Source organism: Thalassophryne amazonica, chromosome 3 (genome assembly GCF_902500255.1).
Source record: "Thalassophryne amazonica chromosome 3, fThaAma1.1, whole genome shotgun sequence".
NCBI lineage: Eukaryota > Metazoa > Chordata > Actinopteri > Batrachoidiformes > Batrachoididae > Thalassophryne > Thalassophryne amazonica.
In genome coordinates this window covers 64,958,476-64,983,029 of record NC_047105.1, presented here as the reverse complement: position 1 = coordinate 64,983,029, position 24,554 = coordinate 64,958,476, and the positions used below count along the sequence as shown (strand labels likewise).

The 24,554-nt window shown below is 38.3% G+C and overlaps 1 protein-coding gene and 1 long non-coding RNA gene across 3 annotated transcripts in view; one reads left to right on the top strand and one right to left on the bottom strand.

Moving 5' to 3' along the window:
- Nucleotides 1-26: 26 nt before the first annotated feature.
- On the top strand, nt 27-14,276 carry LOC117506907. 2 transcript variants are annotated; one of them, XR_004559574.1, is made up of 3 exons: nt 27-37; nt 1,271-1,467; nt 14,149-14,276. It is a non-coding gene; the product is annotated as an uncharacterized LOC117506907 (long non-coding RNA). The 2 variants fall into 2 exon arrangements; XR_004559573.1 differs by lacking the exon at nt 27-37 and having other exon boundaries at nt 1,226-1,467.
- Nucleotides 2,845-24,554, bottom strand: part of LOC117506906 (S-adenosylhomocysteine hydrolase-like protein 1) — a 58,526-nt gene continuing 36,816 nt past the window's right edge. Inside the window, exons 7-17 of the mRNA XM_034166583.1 lie at nt 19,101-19,207; nt 18,895-19,011; nt 11,642-11,705; nt 11,259-11,347; nt 10,995-11,065; nt 10,706-10,800; nt 7,627-7,725; nt 6,160-6,228; nt 5,078-5,156; nt 4,620-4,740; nt 2,845-3,550 (exon numbers count right to left, since the gene is read on the bottom strand). Of these exons, the coding sequence (XP_034022474.1) occupies nt 3,544-3,550; nt 4,620-4,740; nt 5,078-5,156; nt 6,160-6,228; nt 7,627-7,725; nt 10,706-10,800; nt 10,995-11,065; nt 11,259-11,347; nt 11,642-11,705; nt 18,895-19,011; nt 19,101-19,207 (918 nt within the window). The 3' untranslated portion in view covers nt 2,845-3,543. The remainder of the gene's footprint in view (nt 3,551-4,619; nt 4,741-5,077; nt 5,157-6,159; nt 6,229-7,626; nt 7,726-10,705; nt 10,801-10,994; nt 11,066-11,258; nt 11,348-11,641; nt 11,706-18,894; nt 19,012-19,100; nt 19,208-24,554) is intronic.

Here is a 24,554-nt window from a genome sequence, read left to right as displayed (position 1 = left end):
GGCTGGGAGGTGGTTAAATAGGACAGGAGTTAACAAGGTGCAGGAACAATCTAGAAAGGGGGCGTGGCTAGTGAACAAAGCTTAAACACTGTGCAAGATGGGGAAGAAGAGTGCACAAAGTGAAGTGATATAGGATACAAAGATGCGTGAGGAAGTGCCAAGAGTGAGAGTGAAAGAAAACACAGAGTGGACAGAAAAAGTGAAAGACAAAGACATGAGACAGGTGCAGAGATGTCAAGTGAGAACATAATGGGATGGGTGTGAGGGAACACAGGGAACTATGAACCGAGCTAACACAGAATATAACTATGATGAGAACTAGAAGCAGGCATGAACATGAGAGCAAAAGAAACTGCATGAGAACTGATTGGGAAACATGGAGCATGAATACTAAAGCAAAACTAACCTAATGATAACCTAATGAAAACTACATGAGAAAATAGAGAAATACTAAAACTAAATTAAACAGAAACTGACTTAAGAAAACAAGGAGGTAAAACAAACCATAAGAAAAGCAGTGACTAAACAATAACAGAAAACAAATCCTGACATTACAGCACAACAAATATTACAAATGAGGGGAACTAGATAAACAAGTGATAATGAATGAACAAAAAAATTAAAACACAACTGACTAAAGAAAACTAGAACAGAATCAACGGCCAAAGTAAATAATAAAGGAAAACAAAATGACAACTTAAAACATAAGAGAATAAACCAAGATGAAAATAAACTACTAATAAATCAAAGCTGGGGCAGAAAGAGGACAACAGAAAGGGGGTGGGCTCAACGCCCTGATCAGGCCAAAATCATGACAGTATTCTGTTTTTATTTACATTTTACACAACGTCCCAACTACATTGGAACTGGGGTTGTATTTACATTTTACACAACATCCCAACTTCATTGGAATTGGGGTTGTACTAACAACTGAACCTTAACTAGCTAATTGCATTACTTCTCCTCCATCCTCACTACTTGCATGGAATTTCACATTTACCCTATTTTGAAACTGTGTTATTTTGGAGCAATTTGTTAGATTTTTTTTTCCCCCCAGTGTGAAGAGAACATGAACTCTTAGTATGAAATAATAAAACTAACTATTTGCCAATTTCCACATTCACTGAATTTTATTTATAGTGGGTTTCAAAACAAATGGTAAATGTTATCCAATCATTTACTGGGTAAACACTGCCTGCACAATGATGCACAAGGCATGTTCAAATTTAAATCGAAGTTTATTAAAGGGAGCTGTGCACATAGACTTAAGATACAGAGACAGAAATAACACTTACAGTGATGTCTTAACTACCTTGATTAGACAAGTCCAGCAATTACACATTCATTGATCAGCATACATACAAATAATATTGAAACTAGGATTGGTGCAAAAAAAAAAAAAATAAGAAAATTATCCTAAATGGTTTAAGTGCTATTGTGAAACTAATTTAAATTTTCTATTTATAAGTAGGATACAAATCCCCCTAAAAAAAAAGGGGTACACAGGTAATGCAATTTTTAAAATGATCAGATGTCTTACAATGCATTACAAAGTACTGCAAAACACCAATTTGTATAACTTTCTACATTACAGAAATCCAATACATCTGACAGAAAAAGACAGTGTTTCTGCATAGCAATTAATTGAATATTGCAGATTAATAGAGCCATGTTGGGTATTACCACATGAAAATGAATTACTGAGTGACAAGACACCGTCAGCTGACCACTAACTATCGGCTTGAAGCCCTTAAAGCTGTTTTAGTGCAAAATGAAAGTACTCTCACTGATGTAGCTTCTATCAGCTACTATTCAATACATAACCGGGTCAAGTGACCAAAAAAAAAAAAATCAACCAATACAGACAAAAAAAAACAAAAAACCTTACTTCACAAACATTAAACAGAAAATATCTGTTTTATGTTTTTAGTTTTGTGAAAGGTGTTGCAAGTGAACAGAAACTGAAGAGATAATATAAAATATGCTTTATACGCAGTCGCTGGTAAATACTTGTGTACAACTTCAGGTAGCAAGGTGCTGGTGGGGACGGAGACACATCTGCACTGCATGGATTTGCGTGCACAGACACACACTAGGGTGCAATACAGTTTGTAAAAATGCGTTTAAGAGCTTAAAATTCAGTAAAATAACTATGTACACACTACTTAGGTTCTATAAAGATAAACTCATTCAACCACTATGGCCCCATAAAAAAACAAAAACAAAACAAACAGTTTATTATCCCCGTCAGCCGCATTAATTTTTACATTTTTTTTGGGCAAATTTTATTAACGGCAGTACAGCTGGTGCACAAACCACCATATCTGCTAGGTGGCAAGTGTGCTTTGGCTGAAGACAGCCAAAGTTTACCAAGCCAGACCTGGAATTTACTGCTTGTCGTCACTGGCAACCACAGATGCGAGGACGATTGAGACAGGGATTGATTGCTTCTCCCTGCTTTTCTATTTTTGAGGTTGAATTTTTTTTTAGGTTAAATTTTTTTTTTTAGGTTGATGGCACAGATTTACTTCCATAGTTCTGACATATCAAATTTTGTTTGGGTATTTGAAATATTTAGCATGAGATATAACCAAAAGTAAAAAAAAAAAAAAAAAAAAATCAGAAGGAGAGCAAATGTTTGTTTATATCACTTATTTAAGTCATTGTCTTATCCTTATCCACTGTACCAAATTTAGCCCATGTCTGACACAGGGGAGAAAAAAAATGACTCAAATAAACAGCTGACTAGACATAAAGGCAGCAAACGCTCATAACTTGAGTCACAGGAAATTGTAATTTTACAAGGATGAAACAGATCAGATGGATATCTTCCGATTAGTTTTAGTGTGATGACACAAAAATGCACAAATCATTTAAAAAATGTAAGCACAGAGAGAAGAAAAGGAGGGGAAGGCTGAAGCAAAGGTGGATGGGTTGAGTCAAATCAGAGTTGAAAGAAAACAGACCCAGAGGTCTACGTGGTGAAGGCTGATCAGACTGACTCTAAAGCACAGCTTGGGGTACAAATCAAATTACAGTTTGAGATAACTGAATGCCCTGAGGTACACTGGACTATTGATGTTCTTTTTCTTTTTGTGAACTGAGGTCCAAACATTTTTGCTGTTTCTTGGGGATGGAATGCATTAGCCGAGTTTGCACTGCCATGTCAAAGCAAAAAGAAAACTTTAGCTGTGTCACATAACTTCTGATTCAATATACTATCAAAAATATCCCTTAATGTGGTCTTTCAACCTTTCATATTTCATAACAATGTACAAATACCCCCTCTCACAGTTATTTGGCACATTATAATGATATATTGTATATTAATATCTGAAAATGGTATTTTTTATGAAAAAAAGACATTTGACAAGACAGCAGATGTGTTGTGCTTAAGTTTTTCACAGCCAAATGAATACCATGTGCTGTTCTCCAGGAAGCAGCAAGTGAGGCATAAGTAGTAAATTACAGCTAAATATACTCATGACGAGTATGAAACACAAAACTGTCTTCAGGTTAGTCAATGGTGGGTTCCTTTGTAGACTAGTACCTGTAAAAGTCAAACACAGATTCAGTGGACGAAAAAAATCTGAACAGCAAAATGTGAGCATCATCTTTTATAGATTTGTGTGAGTATGAACTAACCAAATCTCATATATTGAGCACAAAATACAATAACACTTATTTATAGCTAGGGCTGGGCAATAAAACAACCCCCATAATGTATTGCAATACAATTTAACTCAATAACAAAAGGTTTTGGACTTTACACTCAATATGAACAGATGTAAGTCTATTACACAGAAGAAATGAAGGCGAGAACAATATCAGCAGTTTTTCACTTGCACATCAAAGTGCATAACCATTTCCTACTGTAAAGTGTTGTTTGAGCTGTTTAGTGAAGAAAGCAAAGAATATAAGGCTGGGTAAACAAAAGAGGAACCGGTGATGGGCATGAAAAGTGACTGTGAAATTAAACTTTTGACATCTCAAAAAACGTGGAAATTGTTGACAAAAAAGTAACTTTAACCGATGGTTACAGCTGGGGTAATATTTATAGCACAATAGAAGAATAAATACACCAAGACTCAGCTGTGGGAAGAGAACTTTTTTTTTTTGCACTGAAGTCATCATCAAGCCAAATGTAGGGAAAAGGCTAAAACATTCCAGCCTGTCCTTTCACGCTCTAGCTATGCGCTGCTGCTACAACAGCATCAACCATTTATTTGTGTGCCGCTTTATTGCCTTATGTGCAAAGTGTTTTCCAAAATAAGAGACAATAAAAGACAAAAGTGTAACTTGAACCCTCTTGTTTCTTCAATTATCAGGATAATTTTCAAACTGGCAGCATTTTTTTGCCATATTCCCCAGCTCTATTTGAAGTGACATGTGTAAAGATTTGATTAGTGTATTCTGTAATGAATGCAAATTGAATAATTTAAATTAGATCAGTTATGGCCAGATAAAATAAATAGGATTAGCAGCAAGATTTCTAAAAAAAAACAAAAAAAAAAACAAAAAAAAAAACAACATGAATTATATTGGATTACCAATAGTTAGTTGTAGACAGTAGCTGCAGCAAAATTCAAAATTGAGCATTCATATGTGTAGGTCTGTACCTGTAGTAGTTGGGTTTAAAAGGACCATTCTTGTTCAGGCCCAGATATTTGGCCTGCTCATCAGACAGCTCTGTGAGGTGGGCATCAAACGTAGCCAGATGCAAACTGGCAACATATTCATCTGAAACGCACAGATACAGCTATAGTAAATGAAAGAAACAAACATAATGCCTTTTGCTTCCAGCACAAGAAAGCACCTTCAGTCAATTTAGTTGAATTTATTAACCAGTCACAGCCTCCAATAAATAATCACTGATAACCAGTAACACCAGAGGACATTATTAAGTGTCTGCTCCGAATAAAGACTTTTAATTTCCATTTTAGGCTCATAATGGCTACTAACATAAAACCGAACATTTCAATCAAGCTGCTGCTGGTCAAGGTTTAGGCAATTATGTCTGTGTCAAAAACAGCCTGTGTGTACTGTCATCTTTTAACAAGTATCACTATATCCTCACCCATCTTCTTGGGAAGTAAGTAAACATCCTGCTTGTATCGTCCCTCTGGAGCATTGTACAGCTCTATGAGGGCCAGAGCCTGAAACAAACATGCAGAACAGTAATTAGATTACATTCTCAGTGACGAATTACGAATGTTAAATAAATATAAATCTGAACTGTGATTACTCAGAAAATTATGTGCATTCATGCAGAGAAACTGCATGTCATTGTGAGGGTTTATGAGGATTGTTTCCCCTCACTGCCAGCAGCGCTAATTTAGGCCCCCATCACACTGGAGTAAAAAAATAAGACGGCAACCTCCTTGCAGCAAGGAAAAAATGTTGGTCGCCTGGTGATTGCAGTAAATCATGTTGTTGCTGGCGACCGATTGCCAGGAGTTGCAGCAAGAGCGGGTCACATGGAGAATCAGCGTGCAGCACCCGCAACCTTTGTTCAATCTCAATGTAATTACACAGTCACCATGTGGAAGGTGCCCTTGTCCAACAACGTGCGCTCACAGTCAGACAGATCAAGAGCGGCTGCAAATAATTGCAATCTCATTTAATGAATGCAGACTCACTGGCCACACTTTCAAATCCATGTGAGTCAGCCTGTGCAACACTGCAAACCAAACATGTTTGAGCAATGCGCAAATCAGCTCTGACATCATCCAAACTCCCTACATACAAGTCAGTGTGGCCCACGCTGAGCGACACATTATTACACTTATTCAAGGTCACAGACAGTATCACACGCGGAATTATTTCAGCAACAAGGAAAGTTTGTAGCGTGAAAATGTTTCACTATGTTGGAAGTGCTGCGATGTCGTGCACACTGACTGTGAGAAAGAGAAAGAGATGCTTGGACAGCTCCGGTGATGAAACTGGTGGCTGAATGCATTCCTTGTTATACCCCTATTCCACAGAGCGCCATTCCTTCCCGTTTCATCCCAAATAGCAAATCGGGGCATGCTTTGAAGCATCACAGTAACTTCTTGATCCATCTTTTGTTAGTCTTGAACAAACTTGGTATATGCAGTAGTTACGGCCATTATCGGCACCAGTTTTATTATTTTAAGTTCTGTGGCAGAAGTATCTTACCTGAGTGGTAGCTGTGATGGACAAAACAAAGGTAGGGACGGTGGAGCAGCTGAGGTTCAGGAGACGTCCCTAAAGAAGCAAACAGTACTGCAATAAGTATACAAATAAAAAGAGAACTGACCCATACAATGGAATATTGCATATTAATATGGGGTATTGTTCCTGTGTAATAAAAAAAAAGCCTACATAGCAATGCAGATAACTACGTAGATAACTAGATTAGCAGTTAACTGCTTATAACTGGTATGTGGCATGTGCTATAAGGTCTTTGGTGTAGATTTAAGCGTATGGCAGAAGCTTTATCCAAAGGGAATGGAAAAGTACAATACAAGCTAGAAATACATCATGAAAAATATTAATAGTTGCTATGGCAAATAAACTACAGCAGCCACTGTGGCCCACTTTGAAATCTGAAACTCTTCCAGGGCCTACCCAAAACAATCACAATTTTTACTACTCGTAAAATCTAGGTCAGACAAACGCAGAAAAACACATTACTTAAATTCCATGGCTTTATTTTATTACATTTTGAAAATAATCAGCAATATCTTGAGTTTTTTTTTTTTTTTTACTTTATTAAAGCAATTCAAAATGAAAGAGGTTTTTATTCATGTTTTAATGACCTCGACAGCCTATCAGCTGGCCATGGCTCACACTTTGACAACTGTTGGGTCCTCCAAACACAGATAGTAGATAAAGGCTGTTCACACAGGACTTTCATCATTTTCTATACCCACTTACTCCACTAAAGGGCCCGAGGGTGATATATCAGCAGTCATTGGGCAAGATGAGGTACACCCTGGACAGGCCACTAGTCTATCACAAAGCCAACACATAAAGACAAACACTCTCACCTACAGTCAATTCAGGAGCGCCAATTCAGTCACCTAACCTATGCATCTTAGGAAGTGGAAGGAAGCTGGAGCACGTAACCCACTCAAACACAGGGAGAACACGCAAACGCCACAAAGAAAGGACCAGGTCAGAAGAAAACCTGGGAACTTCTCACTGTAAGACAACCAGAACTTTCAGCAATCTTAAAAAAGATAAATAAATAAAGCACAATCAATTCATTATAGGAAGCAGATGTAGAAGTAGTGAGAAGGTTTCAGGTTCAAATCTAACCTAGTCCTTTCCTGTGTGGGGTCTGCATGTTCTCCTATGTTTGCATGGTGTCCGTCCTGGTGTTCCAGCTTCTTCCCACTTCTAAAGACATGCAGGTTAGGTGAACTGAAAATCTCTGAACTGACCATAGGTGTGAGTGAGAGGGTGAATGTATTTGTCTGTTTAGGTGTCAGCCCTGCAGTAGACTGGCAGCCTGTTCAGGGTGTACCCTGCCTCTTGGTCAATGACCACTCAGATAGGTTCTAACCCCCCATAACCCTGAAATGGAATAACCAGACTTAGAAAATGGATGAACATTTTATCAACTCTATACTGACTGCAGTTTAAAGCAACATGCATCACCTCAGCAAGAAGGATAACTCTCTTTCCATCAGGCCAAATGACGTGATCCACCTGAGCGCGCACCCTCTCCCAGGTCAGCTCAGGAGTCCGAAGACTTGCCTGTAATTTAAAAAAAAAAAAGAAAAAAAAAAGAGTGTAGACAGTTTAGAACTGGAATGCCTCATAATGTACACCAACTCAGTCAATGAGACACATTTAACTTTGATAATATTAATATTTGATAATATTAACTTCATCCGACAACAGTCAATGTAGGTGACAACATACAGCTGCATAATGTATAATTGTAAATACTGTGGGATTTCCCAAGCTCTCTCCACATCGCATATGGTTAATGAATACAAGATGTGGCGAGCACAGTCTGCCTCTGAATCGCCATGGTGGCAGTCGGTATTTCTGGCAACACTAAGATTTCTGTCCTTTTTTGAAGAATGGTCAAAGCCCTCTTGTGGGCAAAAAACTTTGAGTTTATTCAGTAAAATAATGCATGAGATAGAGATATAATGTACATTAAAATACACGGATAACACAAGAAAGTGAAAAACACTTATTTCCATTGTGGTCTGGCTTAAATACAGATGCCACAGACTCCTCAACAACAGTTAAGAAAAAATAATTCATTCTTTGTTGGGCATATTTAAGACTGTTTAACTTGTCTATGTTTCGTTAAGGTCGTTTTCTGGTGTTGAGAGGCTCTATCATAATGGAAAAAACCAACATCAACATAGACACACAAACATGCACACAGGTGTGTGTGACTATCACAGCTAATGAAAGTAGTTGTCTGTGCGTAGAGCGCTCTCTGTGATTCCACTGACAGAACGCAGCATATTTACTAGTTTGCTTAAATACCGGCCACTGCAACAAATTAAATGTCGCAGAACAATGAAATGATGCTTAATTATGTGGGTAAGTCTGTGTGCAACAGAGCACGTGGGGTGTGGGCGAGGACATGGAGCACTTTTAGCTGCTGTCCAGTGCGTGGAACTGTGCAAAGAAGATATTTGGATTAATTTGTCACCAATCTCAGCACTTCTTAAAATACTGAGCGAGAAGCTTCAGGTGTTCAAACAATTAGATCCAGTCAGTAACCAGAACCAGGAGAAGAGGAAAGCACAGGTTTGCCTGGCCTGACGACCAGCAGCCTAAAGTCAGATGGAGGTCCAGATTAATGTCCACCGAAAGGTTTTGGAGAACACACAGGTTGTATAAAGGAGCGAAAGAGACCAGAGAGTCTGAGTGAGGCACAGAGGAGCCTACAGGCTACAGAGCACTATCGTGTGAAATTAAATCAAAATAGATGTGCCTAAGCTTGTAGTGCTGTTGAATTTTTTTGTTTTTAAACTGGGGTTTATGAGGTGTAGTGCAGCAGATAACTGAAACAATCCTACAAATTGTGATACAAGCATGAAAGTTGGCTTAATAGGATTAATACATGAAATAGTTTTGACTGTGTTGAATGCTTGGCCTAAAAGTAAAGGTCTAACAAGGTCAACGTCCATTGGATTGTATGACATGTGACAAATGTTACCCTGTAACATGCTAACTAAGCATGATACATGGCCCAAACTATTCCTTTTTAAAACCCTGTTAACTCAACTAATAATTTGCATTGTTTTTGTTTATTTTTTTTATTTATTTTTTTTTTTTACCAAAATTGGAGCAACTTTATCCCTCTGGGGTCCAAGGGCATTTTTTGGACAGTTCACTCGCCTGGCATAAATGTTTTATTATTGCTGTTAACAGCTCTCCCTGCATCCCACAATCAAGTTTTATGTCTCTTTTTTTTCAGGACAACCTGTGCTTTCAGAATATATATGTGTTTGTTGTGTTTTATAAGTGTAATAAAGGTTTACAATCAAAAATAGGCAAGGGAAAAAAAAGCGAAAAATAATTTTCCACACACATTTATTCAAAACACACAGCAACTATAATAGACAAATGTTTTGACACTTTATAAAGGTAATTTGAGGTCTTGTGTGAAAGTCTGTACAACAAAAAGGTTCAAACAATAAACACAAATGCACATTTTGAACAATATATACAAAATGGTCTATGCATTTTGTTGTCGATATGGTAAACAGTGCTTTATGCAGAAAAAGCAACAGAGTTATCCAGTAACATTCACATGCAAACTAGCGGAGCAATCCTGATAGTTACACACTCTTTGTTTGAGCATGTGAGATTGTTATCAGAGGCTCTCCGTCTGCTCCTGCTTTCACTGATCACTGTGCATAATGGCGCAGGGCACACCGAGTATGTACCAATAGTATGTACTCATTGGAGCACCCAGGGGGCTATTCAAACGGGCCAACTACTAACACATCACTCCTGAAAATGATCTTTGGCTTTTTACGTGAGGTAAATCTGGATTTTATAAAACCATGTGACGGTGAACCAATTCCGATTGGACACTCACATTGCGTCATCACACAGCTTCTATGAGGAGTACAAAGATGGCCGATGGCTGGCTCGAAAGTCCGCGGAGTTAACTTTTCTATCTCATATCATTCAAAAGTTATTTATAATTTAGTAAAGCTTTTTCTTAGCTGTCATATACGACGGCGTCGGCCCCAGAGGGTTAACTAACTTTCGACCCCTGTACATACTGAAACTGACCTATGTCACAATTTTTGCTGTTTTTACCCCATAACTCATGAACATTCAGTCATAGATAGTCAAAACTATACCTATTTGGAATCATTATGATCAGACAAATAATGTAGTGTAGTTTTCAATTTGATTGGAGCATTTTTATTTCTGACCCCTGTGTAATTCTTCAATTCACCCCTACCTGGCCGCTTATTGAAAATTCAAATGGCTAGTCTGTTTTTTTCAAAAGAGTAATGTCTAAGTAGTATTTGTGCCGAATTTGATGCTTGTATCAGCATTTGCAGGATTTTGCTCTAAATATTCTCTTAGCTGCTGCACTACTGTGTTAAATGTTGTTTTGGATTTGCACTTGTGCATATTTACATTTTTTTTTCTTTTGAATTAATGTGTGACCAATTAAACTGCCACCAATTAGTGACAGTGGCTAACAGTTTTTTGAACCATAGAACAAAGAAAATGTTCCCACCACATCAATCTCTGTATTGGAGTGGCCCATGTTGCAGACAATGGAGCCATTTTTCATGCGATCGAGCTGGTCTCTGGTCACCACATTCTTATTCCCTAAATAAAGAAATAATTACCTTAAATATATCAGTATACACAGTCTGCACCTGTGCAGGACAAATTCAGCACAAAGCCATGATGGTTCATGTAAACATCCATGAGATAAAAAGACATTATGTCAAACAGTAATATGCTGAAAGTTCATGAAAATGTAAAGCAGGGTCAGTGTATCCCAGTTCAAGCATAGTTACCAGTACAGGTGATAATAACATCAACATGGCGAATGACCTCATTCAGTTTGAGCACCCTGAAGCCATCCATGCTGTTTCGACACAAAAGACAGGGGTTCCATGTTTACCTTATTCAGAACAGTATCTATTACTGATGAATATTATGTACAGTAAACACACTTAGGCTGACAATTTGAGTCAATATTTAGTGAAAAACAGTTTCTGGCTAGGTTAAGTGCTTTGATGTTATCCGTAGCTCTGATTAATAGAATAGTTTTCCCTCACCAAGCCTGCAGGGCACAGATGGGATCAATCTCTGTCACACAGACAATCGCTCCCAGAGCTTTAAGGGCAGCACAGCAACCTTTCCCAACCTGCAAAAGTAAGAAATAAAAGCTGTTATTTTGATAGATTAAAGAAAGAAAACATTTTACAGATGTGAAAACAAACAAAAAAAACACAGTGATATAAATCTGTCTTAGAAGTTAATAGTTGTGGTGACTGAGGTGCATTTGGTGTAAATTGCTTGTTAAAAAAAGTTAAGACAACTACACAGCACATCGTTGATGACTTTGTTTCTGAGGCCAATGTTTAAAGCCACTTACTGCTTCATCATAAGGGTCACATTTATGGAGTATAAAAAATAAAAATTACAAGATGCACCATACCTCACCGTACCCACATACGACCACCTGTTTGCCTCCAAACATGACATCTGTGGTTCTCTTCAAGCTACAGAAGTTAAAAACATAAATATAATAAAAAGTGTGGTTGAAGCAACTCAAAACGTGAGTAATTTATCTTCATACCCTTGCACCGCTACACATGGGACTGATGTCTAATAAAATAAGTATCTTCCATAGCTTTCAAAGATTAATAGTTTTTAATTGTCATAAAAAAGCTATACCTGTCTTTTTAATTCATAAAAATGACAAGAAAGAAATTAAAGTCAGTTTTAATCAGTTGTATCTGTCTTTCCGAGGTGCCACTGGCTTCAATTTACTCTGTTAAAGTTAACTTGTTGATACTTGAACAAGTCTTCTGAAGTTAATCCATCATATGAACAATGTGAGTCCTCTCAATTAATGGATTACACCTATGCAGGCGCTGTAACATGGCACCAAACTGCTGGTGTGACAAAGGGATTTTTCTCGATCCAGGACAAGGAACCAAATTATTTTCAGTCGTTTTACAAATGTGGATATGCTTTCATCAGACTGAAGATGATCTCACTGAAACGGACAGGTAAGACTATATATTAACCAGTGGTGGGCACAGTTCCATGAATCTGCTAACCACTAATTAGCATAGCTAACTTTTTTGTTAGTGGATTATCTTTTCAGATAATTTTGAAAACCATCAGCAGATTAATTAGCTTCCACTAAATTTAGTTCCGCTAACTTTCAATCCAATCCACTTTATTTATATGGCACATTTAACAACAAAGATGTTTCCAAAGTGCCGCACATAGAATCAACATAGATAAGACCCCAATAGTCATGAAATAAGTTAAAAATAAGTAAAATAACAAGTAAAATGACAATAAAAATAAATAAAACATGCAAAGATAAAAAAAAAAAAAAAATCAACATAAATAAATAAATACAGCATACAAAAGATAAAACCAATAAAATCAACCTGGATTAAAAAAAATAGTAAAAAACAAACAATAAAACAGAGGACCACACAACTTGCGTGGTGTTAAAAGCCAGAGAATAAAAGTGGGTCTTCAGACGAGACTTAAACAATCCACTATGGGGGCTGTTTGGACGTGGAGGGGCAGAGCGTTCCAGAGTCTGGGACCAGCCACAGAGAAAGCCCTGTCTCCCCTGGTTTTAAGTCTCGTCTTAGGCACCACGAGCTGGAAATGGCCCTCAGACCTCAGAGCATGCTCCGGAGAGTAAGTTTGGAGGAGGTCAGTAATGTATTGAGGGGCCAATCCATTTTGTTTAACTTGTGCTTGATCTACAATGCCACCATGAAAAGTAAGTCTTTGCAGCAGCCAACAGGGTGTCTAAAGACACAAGTGCTGAAAGTCGCTGACAGTGTGCCAAGTCAAAAGTCAATACTGAAAGTTAGCGGTTAGTGGTTAGCTGCAACATCCGCTAATTTTTTAGGAGTTTATCGGTTTAGTGTTATAAAAGTTAACTTTTCAGTTAGTGAATTAGTGGTTATTAAAGCTAACGTTTTGGTTAGCTGTGCCCACCACTGATATTAACTCCTTGTGTGAATGGTTTTAATATTTAATGATAACATGTTACACTACTAACATACAGTACACTAAGTGTATTCAAGAAGGAAACAAGACGTATTTTTAAAATAGCTGATATTTTCAGTCTCTCATGTCATTTTTCAGATTTGAAATGTATGTACCTGTTTCTAAGAAGAAAAAAAACATAAAAAATTCACACTTCATCACTTTTTTATGATGTCACAGATAATAAAGCAAACTATTTTTTAATCAGTTGATTACGGCCAAAGAGCTGGCAAAAAAACAAACAAAAAACAGTTCAACATCTCCACCCACATGACAAAATATTTATTCATTTTATAATCACCCTTCTGTGTTCTGAACTCTGCCAATATGATCACTGTTATAAGACTGAAGGTCTTACTCCAAGGTTTATTCTCGACCTCACTGTCATCTAAATAAGGCTCAAAACGATAATGCTGTCTTCCACACAGCTTCTTCAGAATCACCTTCAGACTGGACTTAAAAAAAAAACACTCCACACTAAAAAAAAAAAATGTCGAAAACAGCTCGACCTCCGCTGTGCTTACAATTGATTTGGGCTTGAATAAACAGGTCTTGTCCTCGTGATGATGTAGCAACAATATGGCCACGGCTGAGGGCTGAAATAGAATGCAGGCTTCAGACAGCTATTGTTTATCCTTCACCCGCGCACTTATGGACTTTTATTGTTCAAGATTTTTGAAAATAACATTTCATCATTTTTAGTAATTATTTGTACACATTTTTTGGTGTCACCTACACTTTAAGGGTGGACCTATGGTTACTATTAAACAATATGAAGTCCTATATCACTGTTCAATTGGGATCATGACCTTCAACCTTGGTGACATGGAAAGACCACACTTAAGACCATTAGTGCATATTACATAGTTATGAAACAGATCCTTAACTGCACCTCAACAAATACATATTGTAAAATAGATCATGAAATAAATACAATAAAATATTGTGATGCATTTTCATTATGATTTCAAAGGGAGAGTGGAAATCTGTACAAATTCGTAAAGCAGCACTATTTTTGTAATAAAACATGAAATGGGAATAAAGTACGCACACAAAACCGTGTACCACGCTATCAATGAATTACCAAGAATGAAATGCCAGAGATTGGTATCAAACATGTAAGGTGTGGGTGTTGCACTGTGTCAATGCCAGACCCAGTCTGACAATGAAAGCTACATAAATGCGTCTGCTGGACAATGAATCTACAAGTCCTCTCTTTGTTGATAGATTTAACTGTAGGTATACTATCAACATTCATACAATAACGCAAGCTGCAAGACAACAGTACATCTTGTCAATAATTCTACAGACAAACATTCATAGCTAATAAATAGTAGGTGTACAAAACCCAGCCTGAGGTTGGCTGTGTAGACACTGTCCAAGAGTACAACACCATTCTTCTACTGCTGTGTTAATAACTAACAGCAGGGCAATAAAAGGAAAATGATTTCTGCATACTGTTCCACTGGGTGTTGATCAGACAAGAACAATGACTGTAAAACAGCAATAAAATAACAGCTAAAGGGGTGGTGGCATTTACAAAGATTTGAATTGATAACAGGAAAGGTTACGATACAGCATTGCTGTTTGCTGACCTTTGTCTCAATACAATCTTAAACAATGTGTTGAAATTGATGTGCCTTAAACAGCTCAAGAACCACTCAAGCATGATGGGGGGGAAAAAAAATCACTGTGACTTGTACTTTAAATGTCCAATGCACACAGTGATCCACAACATAAATTACTGACTAGAATTTGTTGTAATCAATAATCACTGTGAAATTACAACTTTTTGTTTTTGAAGCAGATATTCTCATTGTACATTAAGATACTGGTGAATCACCTCAGTTCCACCAACTCTGCATTAAAAAGAACTCACTGAGAAATCATAAGCATATTACGAGGTCTGTTAGAAAAGTATCGTACCTTTTAATTTTTTTCAAAAACTATATGGATTTGATTCATATGTGTTTACGTCAGCCAAGCTTGAACCTTCGTGCGCATGCGTGAGTTTGTCCACGCCTGTCGGTTGCGTCATTCACCTGTGGGCAGGCTTTGAGTGAGCACTGCTCCACCCCTCTCGTCGTTTCATTGCGAGGAAATGGCGGAATGATTTGGGCTTTTTTTCCATCAGAATTTTTTCAGAAACTGTTAGAGACAGGCAGCTGGAAACCATTCGAAAAATTTATCTGGCTTTCGGTGAAAATTTTATGGGCTTCACAGAGAATAAGGAGTGTTACTACAGCTTTAAGAATGGCCCACAATGGCGCACGGCACGCTGCGCTCCGAGTCACCATCGAGAGGCAGAAACCACCACATCATTTCTAAACAGATCGCTGTGTGGAGGCGGAACCGTCGTGTGCAATTTCTCTGGTTATCACAAGAGCTGGACATCAGCCATTTTCCAGCAGATTTCACTTTTAACAAGAGATTTTGTTATGGAAAGCCGCGCGTCACGACCGATTCGCTGATGAAGCGAGACAAAGAACACCTCCGTTTCGGAGTGTTAGAGGACAAGTTGGGACATGCCCAGCTCTCCACAATTTCTCTTATACTCACTTGACTGGTAAGCACTGAAAGCCGAGAACATGTCCCAAACATATGAATCAAATACATATAGTTTTGAAAAAAATAAAAAGGTACAATACTTTTCTAACAGACCTCGTATTATGTATATGATATATCTTTTTAAGAAAATTCTTCTCTGGTTCACTCCACCATGATGCTATTGCTGGTGACACAATATATAAAAACTGTACTCTGTATAGTCCTTCCAGTCACATCCACAGGCGCCTATAACGCCTTCAGAGTTGTCCTGGGCATCTTGGTGGCTTCTAGTCTCCCTCATGGGCAGTTACTCAGTTCTTGAGAACTGCCTACACCAGACATATTTACCATCCCATTTATGTTTCTTAATGATTGATGTAACGTGAAGTCCAAGATGTTCATGTATCTATCCCCTCACTTGTCTAAAGAAAATTGGATGTCAAAGTGATTATTTAGTTGTGTTTTACTAATTACTGAGCAGTACACACACTTGTGCTTTCCATTATTTTGGCTTTGAATTTTGATTTAATTTATATCATTTTGTAGGGATTTGTTTTCACAGAGTTTAAAGGGTATCATTTTAGAAATTTTAAGAGAGAAGCCTTATTGGAAGAATTATTCCAATTTAATGTACAACCCCAATTTCAATGAAGTTGGGACGTTATGTAAAATGTAAATAAAACAGAATACAATGATTTGCAAATCCTCTTCAACCTATATTCAACTGAATACACCATAAAGACAAGATATTTAATGTTCAAACTGATAAACTTTATTGTTTTTGTGCAAATATTTTCTCATTTTGAAATGGATGCCTGCAACACATTTCAAAAAAGTTGGGACGGGGCAACAAAAAACTGGGAAAGTTGATGAATACTCAAAGAACAAAGAACACACAAGCAAACCAGCATCAAGATGCTGCCCAACTACGTCAGGTCCATACCTGATGGAACAGTATAAGGTAACTTTTTGGCTTGGGTATATAATTAGGTATAAAAGGAGCATCCCCAAAAGGCTCAGCCGTTCACAAGCAAAGATGCTGCAAGGATCACCACTTTGTGAACAACTGCGTGAAAAAATAGTCAAACAGTTTAAGAATAATGTTTCTCAATGTTCAATTGCAAGGAATTTAGGGATTCCATCATCTAGAGTCCATAATATAATCAGAAGATTCAGAGAATTTGGAGAACTTTCTATACGTAATTGGCAAGGCCAAAAACCAACACTGAATGCCCGTGACCTTCAATCCCTCAGGCGGCACTGCATTAAAAACCGACATCATTGTGTAAAGGATCTTACAGCGTGGGGTCAGGGACACTTCAGAAAACCATCGCCAGTTAACACAGTTCATCGCTGCATCTACAAGTGCAAGTTACAACTCTACCATGCAAAGCAAAAGCCATACAACAACATCCAGAAACGCCGCCGCAGTTGGGACGTTGTGCGAAATGTAAATAAAAACAGAATACAATGATTTGCAAATCCTCTTCAACCTATATTCAATTGAATACACCACAAAGACAAGATATTTAATGTTCAAACTGATAGACGTTTTTTGTTTTTGTGTAAATATTTGCTCATTTTGAAATGGATGCCTGCAACACATTTCAAAAAAGCTAGGACAGTGGTATGTTTACCACTGTGTTACATCACCTTTCCTTCTAACAACACTCAATACATGTTTGGGAACTGAGGACACTAATTGTGAATGTCATGACTGGGTATAAATTGAGCATCCCTCAAAGTCTCAGCTGTTCACAAGCAAAGATGGGGTGAGGATCACCAGTTTGTGAACAACTGCATGGAAAAAAATAGTCCAACAGTTTAACAACCTCCAGAAACGTCGCTGCCTTCTCTGGGCCCGAGTTCATTTGAAATGGACAGACACAAAGTGGAACAGTGTGCTGTAGTCTGATGAGTCCACATTTCAAAAATGTTTTTGAAAATCACAGACATCGTGTCCTCCAGACAAAAGAGGAAAAAGACCATCCAGAATGTTACCAGCGCGACGTTCAAAAGCTATCATCTGTGATGGTATGGGGGTGTGTTAGTGCCCATGGCATGGGCAAGTTACACATCTGTGATGGCATCATCAATGCTGAAAGGTACATCCAGGTTTTGGAGCAACACATGTTGCCATCCAAGCAACATCTTTCTCAGGGATGTCCCTGCCTATTTCAGCAAGACAATGCCAAGCCACATTCTGCACGTGTTACAACAACGTGGCTTCATAGTAAAAGGGTGCAGGTACAAGACTGGCCTGCCTGCAGTCCAGACCTGTCACCCATTGAAAATGTGTGGTGCATTATAAGCGCAAAATACGACAACGGAGACCCCGGACTGTTGAACAACTAAAGTCGTACATCAAGCAAGAATGGGGAAAAATTCCACCTACAAAGCTTCATCAATTAGTGTCCTCAGTTCCCAAATGCTTATTGAGTGTTGTTAGAAGGAAAGGTGATGTGTAATACTGTGGTAAACGTACCACTGTCCCAAACGTGTTGTAAACATCATTTCAAAATGAGCAAATATTTGCACAAAAACAATAAAGTTTACCAGTTTGAACATTAAATATCTTGTCTTTGTGGTGTATTCAATTGAATATAGGTTGAAGAGGATTTGCAAATCATTGTATTCTGTTTTTATTTACATTTTACACAATGTCCTAGCTTCACTGGAACTGGGGTTGTAATAAAAAAAATTACAATTTGTAAAATCCAAAGGGTGTATATATGTTCAATATCCACTGTACATTTTCTATGGAAATACACATTATGCAACTGCTAGGAAACTACAAAAAAATACTTTTTTTTGCAATTATGTCAGCATACAGTACCTCACTTACATTATGTGATTATAGATATATTTAACAGAAAACTAGAAATTAAACCAAAAATGACTGAGCATTCCAAGATGCTTATTTGAATAATGTGTATTCCATGATAAGTCACAATATCCTGGTTATGAATCAGCCTTTTTGCTGTTTTATCCACTTCAAACCCTTTACTTCACTGTAAAAACATCCAGTAAACAAGTTGCCTCCATGTTATGAACAGAGCATTAGACTTTATTTTTAAGTCTTTCGAAAATGAAATACTCAAATACACACTTACTCACCCATCCAGTATAGACTCTCTGCAGCAGTAGAGATTATCAAACTTCTGCTTTGTCACAGAGTCATTTACATTCATAGCTGGCACACACAGTTGTCCAGCTTTTGACAGCTGATACAACCTAGGGAGAAGGAAGTGTGAGGTGTAAACCTTTCAAGATGTTGGTGTGTCACTGTATAATTTACAATAAACCCCCATCATTTAGATTACCTGTGAACCCCTGTGACACTCTCTTCGACAATGCCTCTAATCTTCTTGAAGACATTTGGATATTTCTTGTACATCCAATGTGTTAAATCTCCTCCATCATCAAGGATCTTAAAGACAATAACAAGACAGATTTTAAACAGGTATTCAATAATATCGAAAAGAAATTCTATCATACTATAATTTGACAAACATTTTTGTTTGTTTGTTTATTTGTGCATTTATTCCACTGCTCCTCAGTGGTGCTTTGGCCAATTTTCACCAAACGTCTTGTGTGCATGTAGGCTGCCCCCAGAATTGACCTTAAGGGGTTTGTTTTGGCAAAGGTCAAGGTTATTGGGGTTAAACATAAAAATTTTGGTTTATCTGGCTGTTTGTTGCCTGACTCCTAGGTCCTTTGGCTGATTTATGCTAAACGTGACATGTAGATGACAGTCAACCCCCGAGTTGCCCTTAAAGGGTCTGTTTTGGTCAAACTCAAGGTCATTGTGATAAAAGATCAAAAGTTAGATTTTCAATGCCATGTCCACCAAACATGGTACACATATGCAGATATGTTCTAGAATTTCCAGGCAAGATCAAATTTGACAGTTAATCACGGGGACCAAGGTCATGTCTGCCCGTTTGCTGGTCTTCTCCTCCAAGGTCTTTAGCTGATTTGCCCAAAACTGCCTTTAAAGAATTAATTCTGGCAAAGGCCAAGAATTTGATTTTCAATCTGATTTGGACCAAATGTGGCACACACTTGAGTGGATTCCAGAACTGCCCTTCCAAAGTCAGCCAGAGGTCAATTATGTGGATTAAGGTCAAGGTAATTGGAGTCAAACAGTGGTGGCTCCAGAAATTTTTTTCTGCAGGTGCTATGGGGGAGCTTGGCTTTTTTATGAGGGTGCTATGGGCTCGTGTGTCACGACGGCTCTCCACTAATACCTCTGCCACATTCACGGTCATGCGTACACATAGCCACATTCTGATCTGCGACAGTTACTGACATACAGAATGACCAAAGATCACATACACAAACCTAGGCTAATGCTCAATACAAATATTCACAGCCCTACACATGTAGCCGAGAGCCTCTGGGAAAAAATGCCAACAACAGGCAGAGAGAAAATCTTTCACCTATCATTGATGTCTTCATAACAGTACAATGCACCTGTTGTTGTGGTTAAGAGCAAAAACAATGATTTGGCTGCTGTCCAGAGGCCGTGTTCTCTGAGAGTTAAATGCCAGGAGTGACACCGGGTCACTGGTTTGTCTGTGCCTACTGCTGTTCCTCAGGAACTTCTTTAGGTGACACAGACTTTACTTCTTTCCAGTTCCACTCATGGATATTTGGGCAGCAAAAACCAAATCATCAACTTGAAACTACACTCACAACAGTACAATGTCATCATTGATGCTGAAAAACTCATCCATGCCTTTGTCTCTAAGCTTAACTACTGCAACTCCCTGCTCTTTGGGATCTTTGGGAAAAAAAAACCTTATAAGGCTCCAATACATTCAAAACAGTGCAGTTAGAATTCTGATGCAAGTATGTAAACAGGAACACATTACACCTATATTCCATAACTTTCACTGACTCGCCATCACCTACAGCAGGGGTGGGCAACTTGTTCCAGAAAGGGCCAAGAGGGTGCAGGTTTTCTTTGCAGCCACTGACTCCACCGGGTGATTTCACTGATTAATATCACTTTGAACAAATGGAATCAGTTAAATGCCATTTACTGGCCAGTAAATGGCAGTGTTCATAGCAGTGTGAACAGCATTTGCCACACATTCGCTAAAAGCAATGAATCACTTGGCAAACAGAATTTTTAGTTTTCAAATTGCGTTGTTTTAGGGTTTGTTTGTTTTTTTGCAAATTCTAGACTAATTTGACCCTCAAGCTTTTCTTTCTACAGTCATCACCTCTAAATCAAAAGGTAAGCTGTACAATTTCCTTTTACCGATTTTGTGCTCTAAATGTGCTGACTTTTCTGATCCATTTGTAATCAGCATGCATGTTGCAAAAACTATTATGATGGCAGACAAAGCAGTGAAAGCAGAAAAGTGTCAAATCACAGCCTTTTGTGTGTGATTTAACAGGTAACAGGTGCAGGCTGCGGGTTAGAGTCTGAGCATGGTGTGAAAAGAATAAATGGTTGGACTTTTAAATCAGGGAAATGACTCCAGTCCTACTTTACTCAAACCGGTAAGTGTTAGAGTGGTGAACTTTAATTTGTACCTCTGTTACTGTGCACGTCCAGACTGCTCTGGGTTTTTAAAGGGTCCCTGCCACGCTATGACGTTTTTACATATTCTTGAAGAATAAAAAAAAAGAAGCTTTTTCCACATGTTGTCTTTGATTTTTTTACCATAAAATTACACTGAACAAGGACATTTCGTTACCCATCTGAGAATTTGAATTTACCGCCTCCGAGTTGACCTACTTTTTCGCTGCGACGAATGTGACGTCATTCGAGTAGATGTGCCGCAGCGCCGCTCTGGTTACCAATACGGCAGAAACGGACAGCGAAGGCATAGTGTGCGATTATAGCGAAGATTTAAGTGACATATCGAAAAGTAATCAGATTACAAGTAATCCAAATGTATGTACATACATACATATAATCCACATGCATTCTTTTCAAAGTAATCCTACCCAACCTTGATAATGAGCGGCTCCAAACGTGTATGTTCCAGCCGAACGCGACAGAAAGAGGATGAAGCGCAGCTGTCAGCTGACAACAGCACTGTGGAGGATGACACAGAATGGTTTGTTCACTCACCACTTTCTTATAAATGATCATTTATTCCTGGCACGGTGTGTTTGAGAATGAAAACAAATTATTTGAGCAGCACAGCGTGCTTAAATTCAGGAGTTTGTTCTAAAATCACTGAAAATAAAGTTTCTGTACATTCTGTATACGAGGTCTGTTAGAAAAGTATCGTACCTTTTTATTTTTTTCAAAAGCTATATGGATTTGATTCATATGTTTTTACGTCAGCCAAGCTTGAACCTTTGTGCGCATGCGTGAGTTTTTCCACGCCTGTCGGTTGCGTCATTCGCCTGTGGGCAGGCTTTGAGTGAGCACTGCTACCCCTCTCGTCGTTTCATTGCGAGGAAATGGCGGAATGATTTGGGCTTTTTTTCCATCAGAATTTTTTCAGAAACTGTTAGAGACAGGCAGCTGGAAACCATTCAAAAAATTTATCTGGCTTTCGGTGAAAATTTTACGGGCTTCACAGAGAATAAGGAGTGTTACTACAGCTTTAAGGACGGCCCACAATGGCACACGGCGCGCCGCACTCCGAGCCGCCATCGAGAGGCAGAAACCACATTTCTAAACGGATGGCTGTGTGGAGCTGGGACCGTCGTGTGCAATTTCTCTGGTTATCACAAGAGCTGGACATCAGCCATTTTCCGGCAGATTTCACTTTTAACAAGAGATTTTGTCATGGAAAGCCGCGCGGAGGCTTCGCGCGTCACAACCGATTCGCTGATGAAGCGGGACAAAGGAACACCTCCGTTTCGGAGTGTTAGAGGACAAGTTGGGACAAGCCCAGCTCTCCACAATTTCTCTTATACTCACTCGACTGGTAAGCACTGAAAGCCGAGACAAGCATACGACGGTCCCGGCTCCACACAGCGATCCGTTTAGAAATGATGTGGTGTTTTCTGCCTCTCGATGGCGGCTCGGAGCGCGGCGCACCGTGCGCCATTGTGGGCTGTCCTTAAAGCTGTAATAACACTCATTCTCTGTGAAGCCCGTAAAATTTTCACCGAAAGCCAGACAAATTTTTTCTAATGGTTTCCAGCTGCCTGTCTCTAACAGTTTCTGAAAAAATTCTGATGGAAAAAAAGCCCAAATCATTCCGCCATTTCCTCGCAATGAAACGACGACAAGAGGGATGGAGCAGTGCTCACTCAGGCGAATGACGCAACCGACAGGCGTGGAAAAACTCACGCATGCGCACGAAGGTTTAAGCTTGGCTGACGTAAAAACATATGAATCAAATCCATATAGTTTTTGAAAAAAAATAAAAAGGTACGATACTTTTCTAACAGACCTCGTATATTTAATAATTTATAAGTCAGTTTCTTGTGATTCTTGTAATTCTTCACTTTTATTCAAAGCAAATGATTGCAAATCTTTATCTGAAAAGCTGTAGACCCAAATGGGATAGGGGGAAAAGATTTCTAAATAAAACAAAATTTTACTTCTATATCTGTTGTCAAATTTTATCAGGCATAATATTGTACAAAAATGTTTATGCTAAATGGAGACTTTCCTGTCTAAAATATACATACAGAACATCTGTAATCATAAATTGTATCACATCTAATCTACTTTGAATGAACAGACGTCTGAACAAAAAACAGGCTGTTCAGTTTACATGCATATGTATATGTGGAAAACACAAAAATGACAATGTTCTGGTTTTTTTTTCCAGGTGCTCATGTGAACAGTCAGCCGATGCCACTCGTGATCGAGTCTCCTCCTCATATCAGGGTCAGCTTTGCAGGTAAGGTGTCTGTTATCTCAATAACACCCTAACTTTCAAACAGCATTTTTTTTTTACTGTATATAAGCAATGTTTTTAGTAACGTTGTTTTAACTTCTGTTTTAGGACTTTGGTGGCAACCCTTCATTTTAATGAAAATGCAGGGAGACAACAAAAGTAGACAAAGCAAGAGAGATCACGGTTCAGAATATACTTTCCTTAGTGGAAAAGAGGAGGATTCACAGTGAGAAAGTTAGCCACATATCCAACATGTGATATGTGGAAAACGGAAAGAAAAAAAAAAACAAAAAAAGATTTGTATATTTTTATATAGCATGATAAAATGAATAAAAATACAATTTCACATAAGTTTCACATTGTTTCATTCAAATGAGAAGTGTTTTACAATTTGTTAAAAAACATTTTATTCAGTCTATGTGAACGACACAGCAAAAGAGGTTCTTCAGATCTGCAAAACATCAAACCAACCAGAAATCCCCACCAATGATCCTCCTCCACTGAGCAGCCAACGTGAACGGACAAAGCTGAGGCTGATGCTGCCAAGCGGACCAGGTACCACCGATGAGCCCAACCCCTCACTCCAGAAGAGGAAACTGGAAGCCAGTGTAGTCGGATGATGGTGATGGAAAAGTACTCCTTATTTTGAATACAACACAAGCTGGTAGTGGCAACCTTCTGTGCCTTCCCAAGTGTCCCCAGCACAACCGCACATATTGCCGATATGTGATATGATGATACTTTCTGCAACAAAAATAGCATGGATTGATGTTCAAAACAATAGTTCATTCTTTTTGTATTTGAATATTTTTTACTTTTTCTATAAACCATGTAAATGAAACTTTAACTATTTCATGTGCTGACTCATACTGTGGAGCATCATGTAGGCATAGTGTGCCACTCTGAGGACATGTGCATCTAAACACACAATCGAGAAACTAGCCAGCTGTG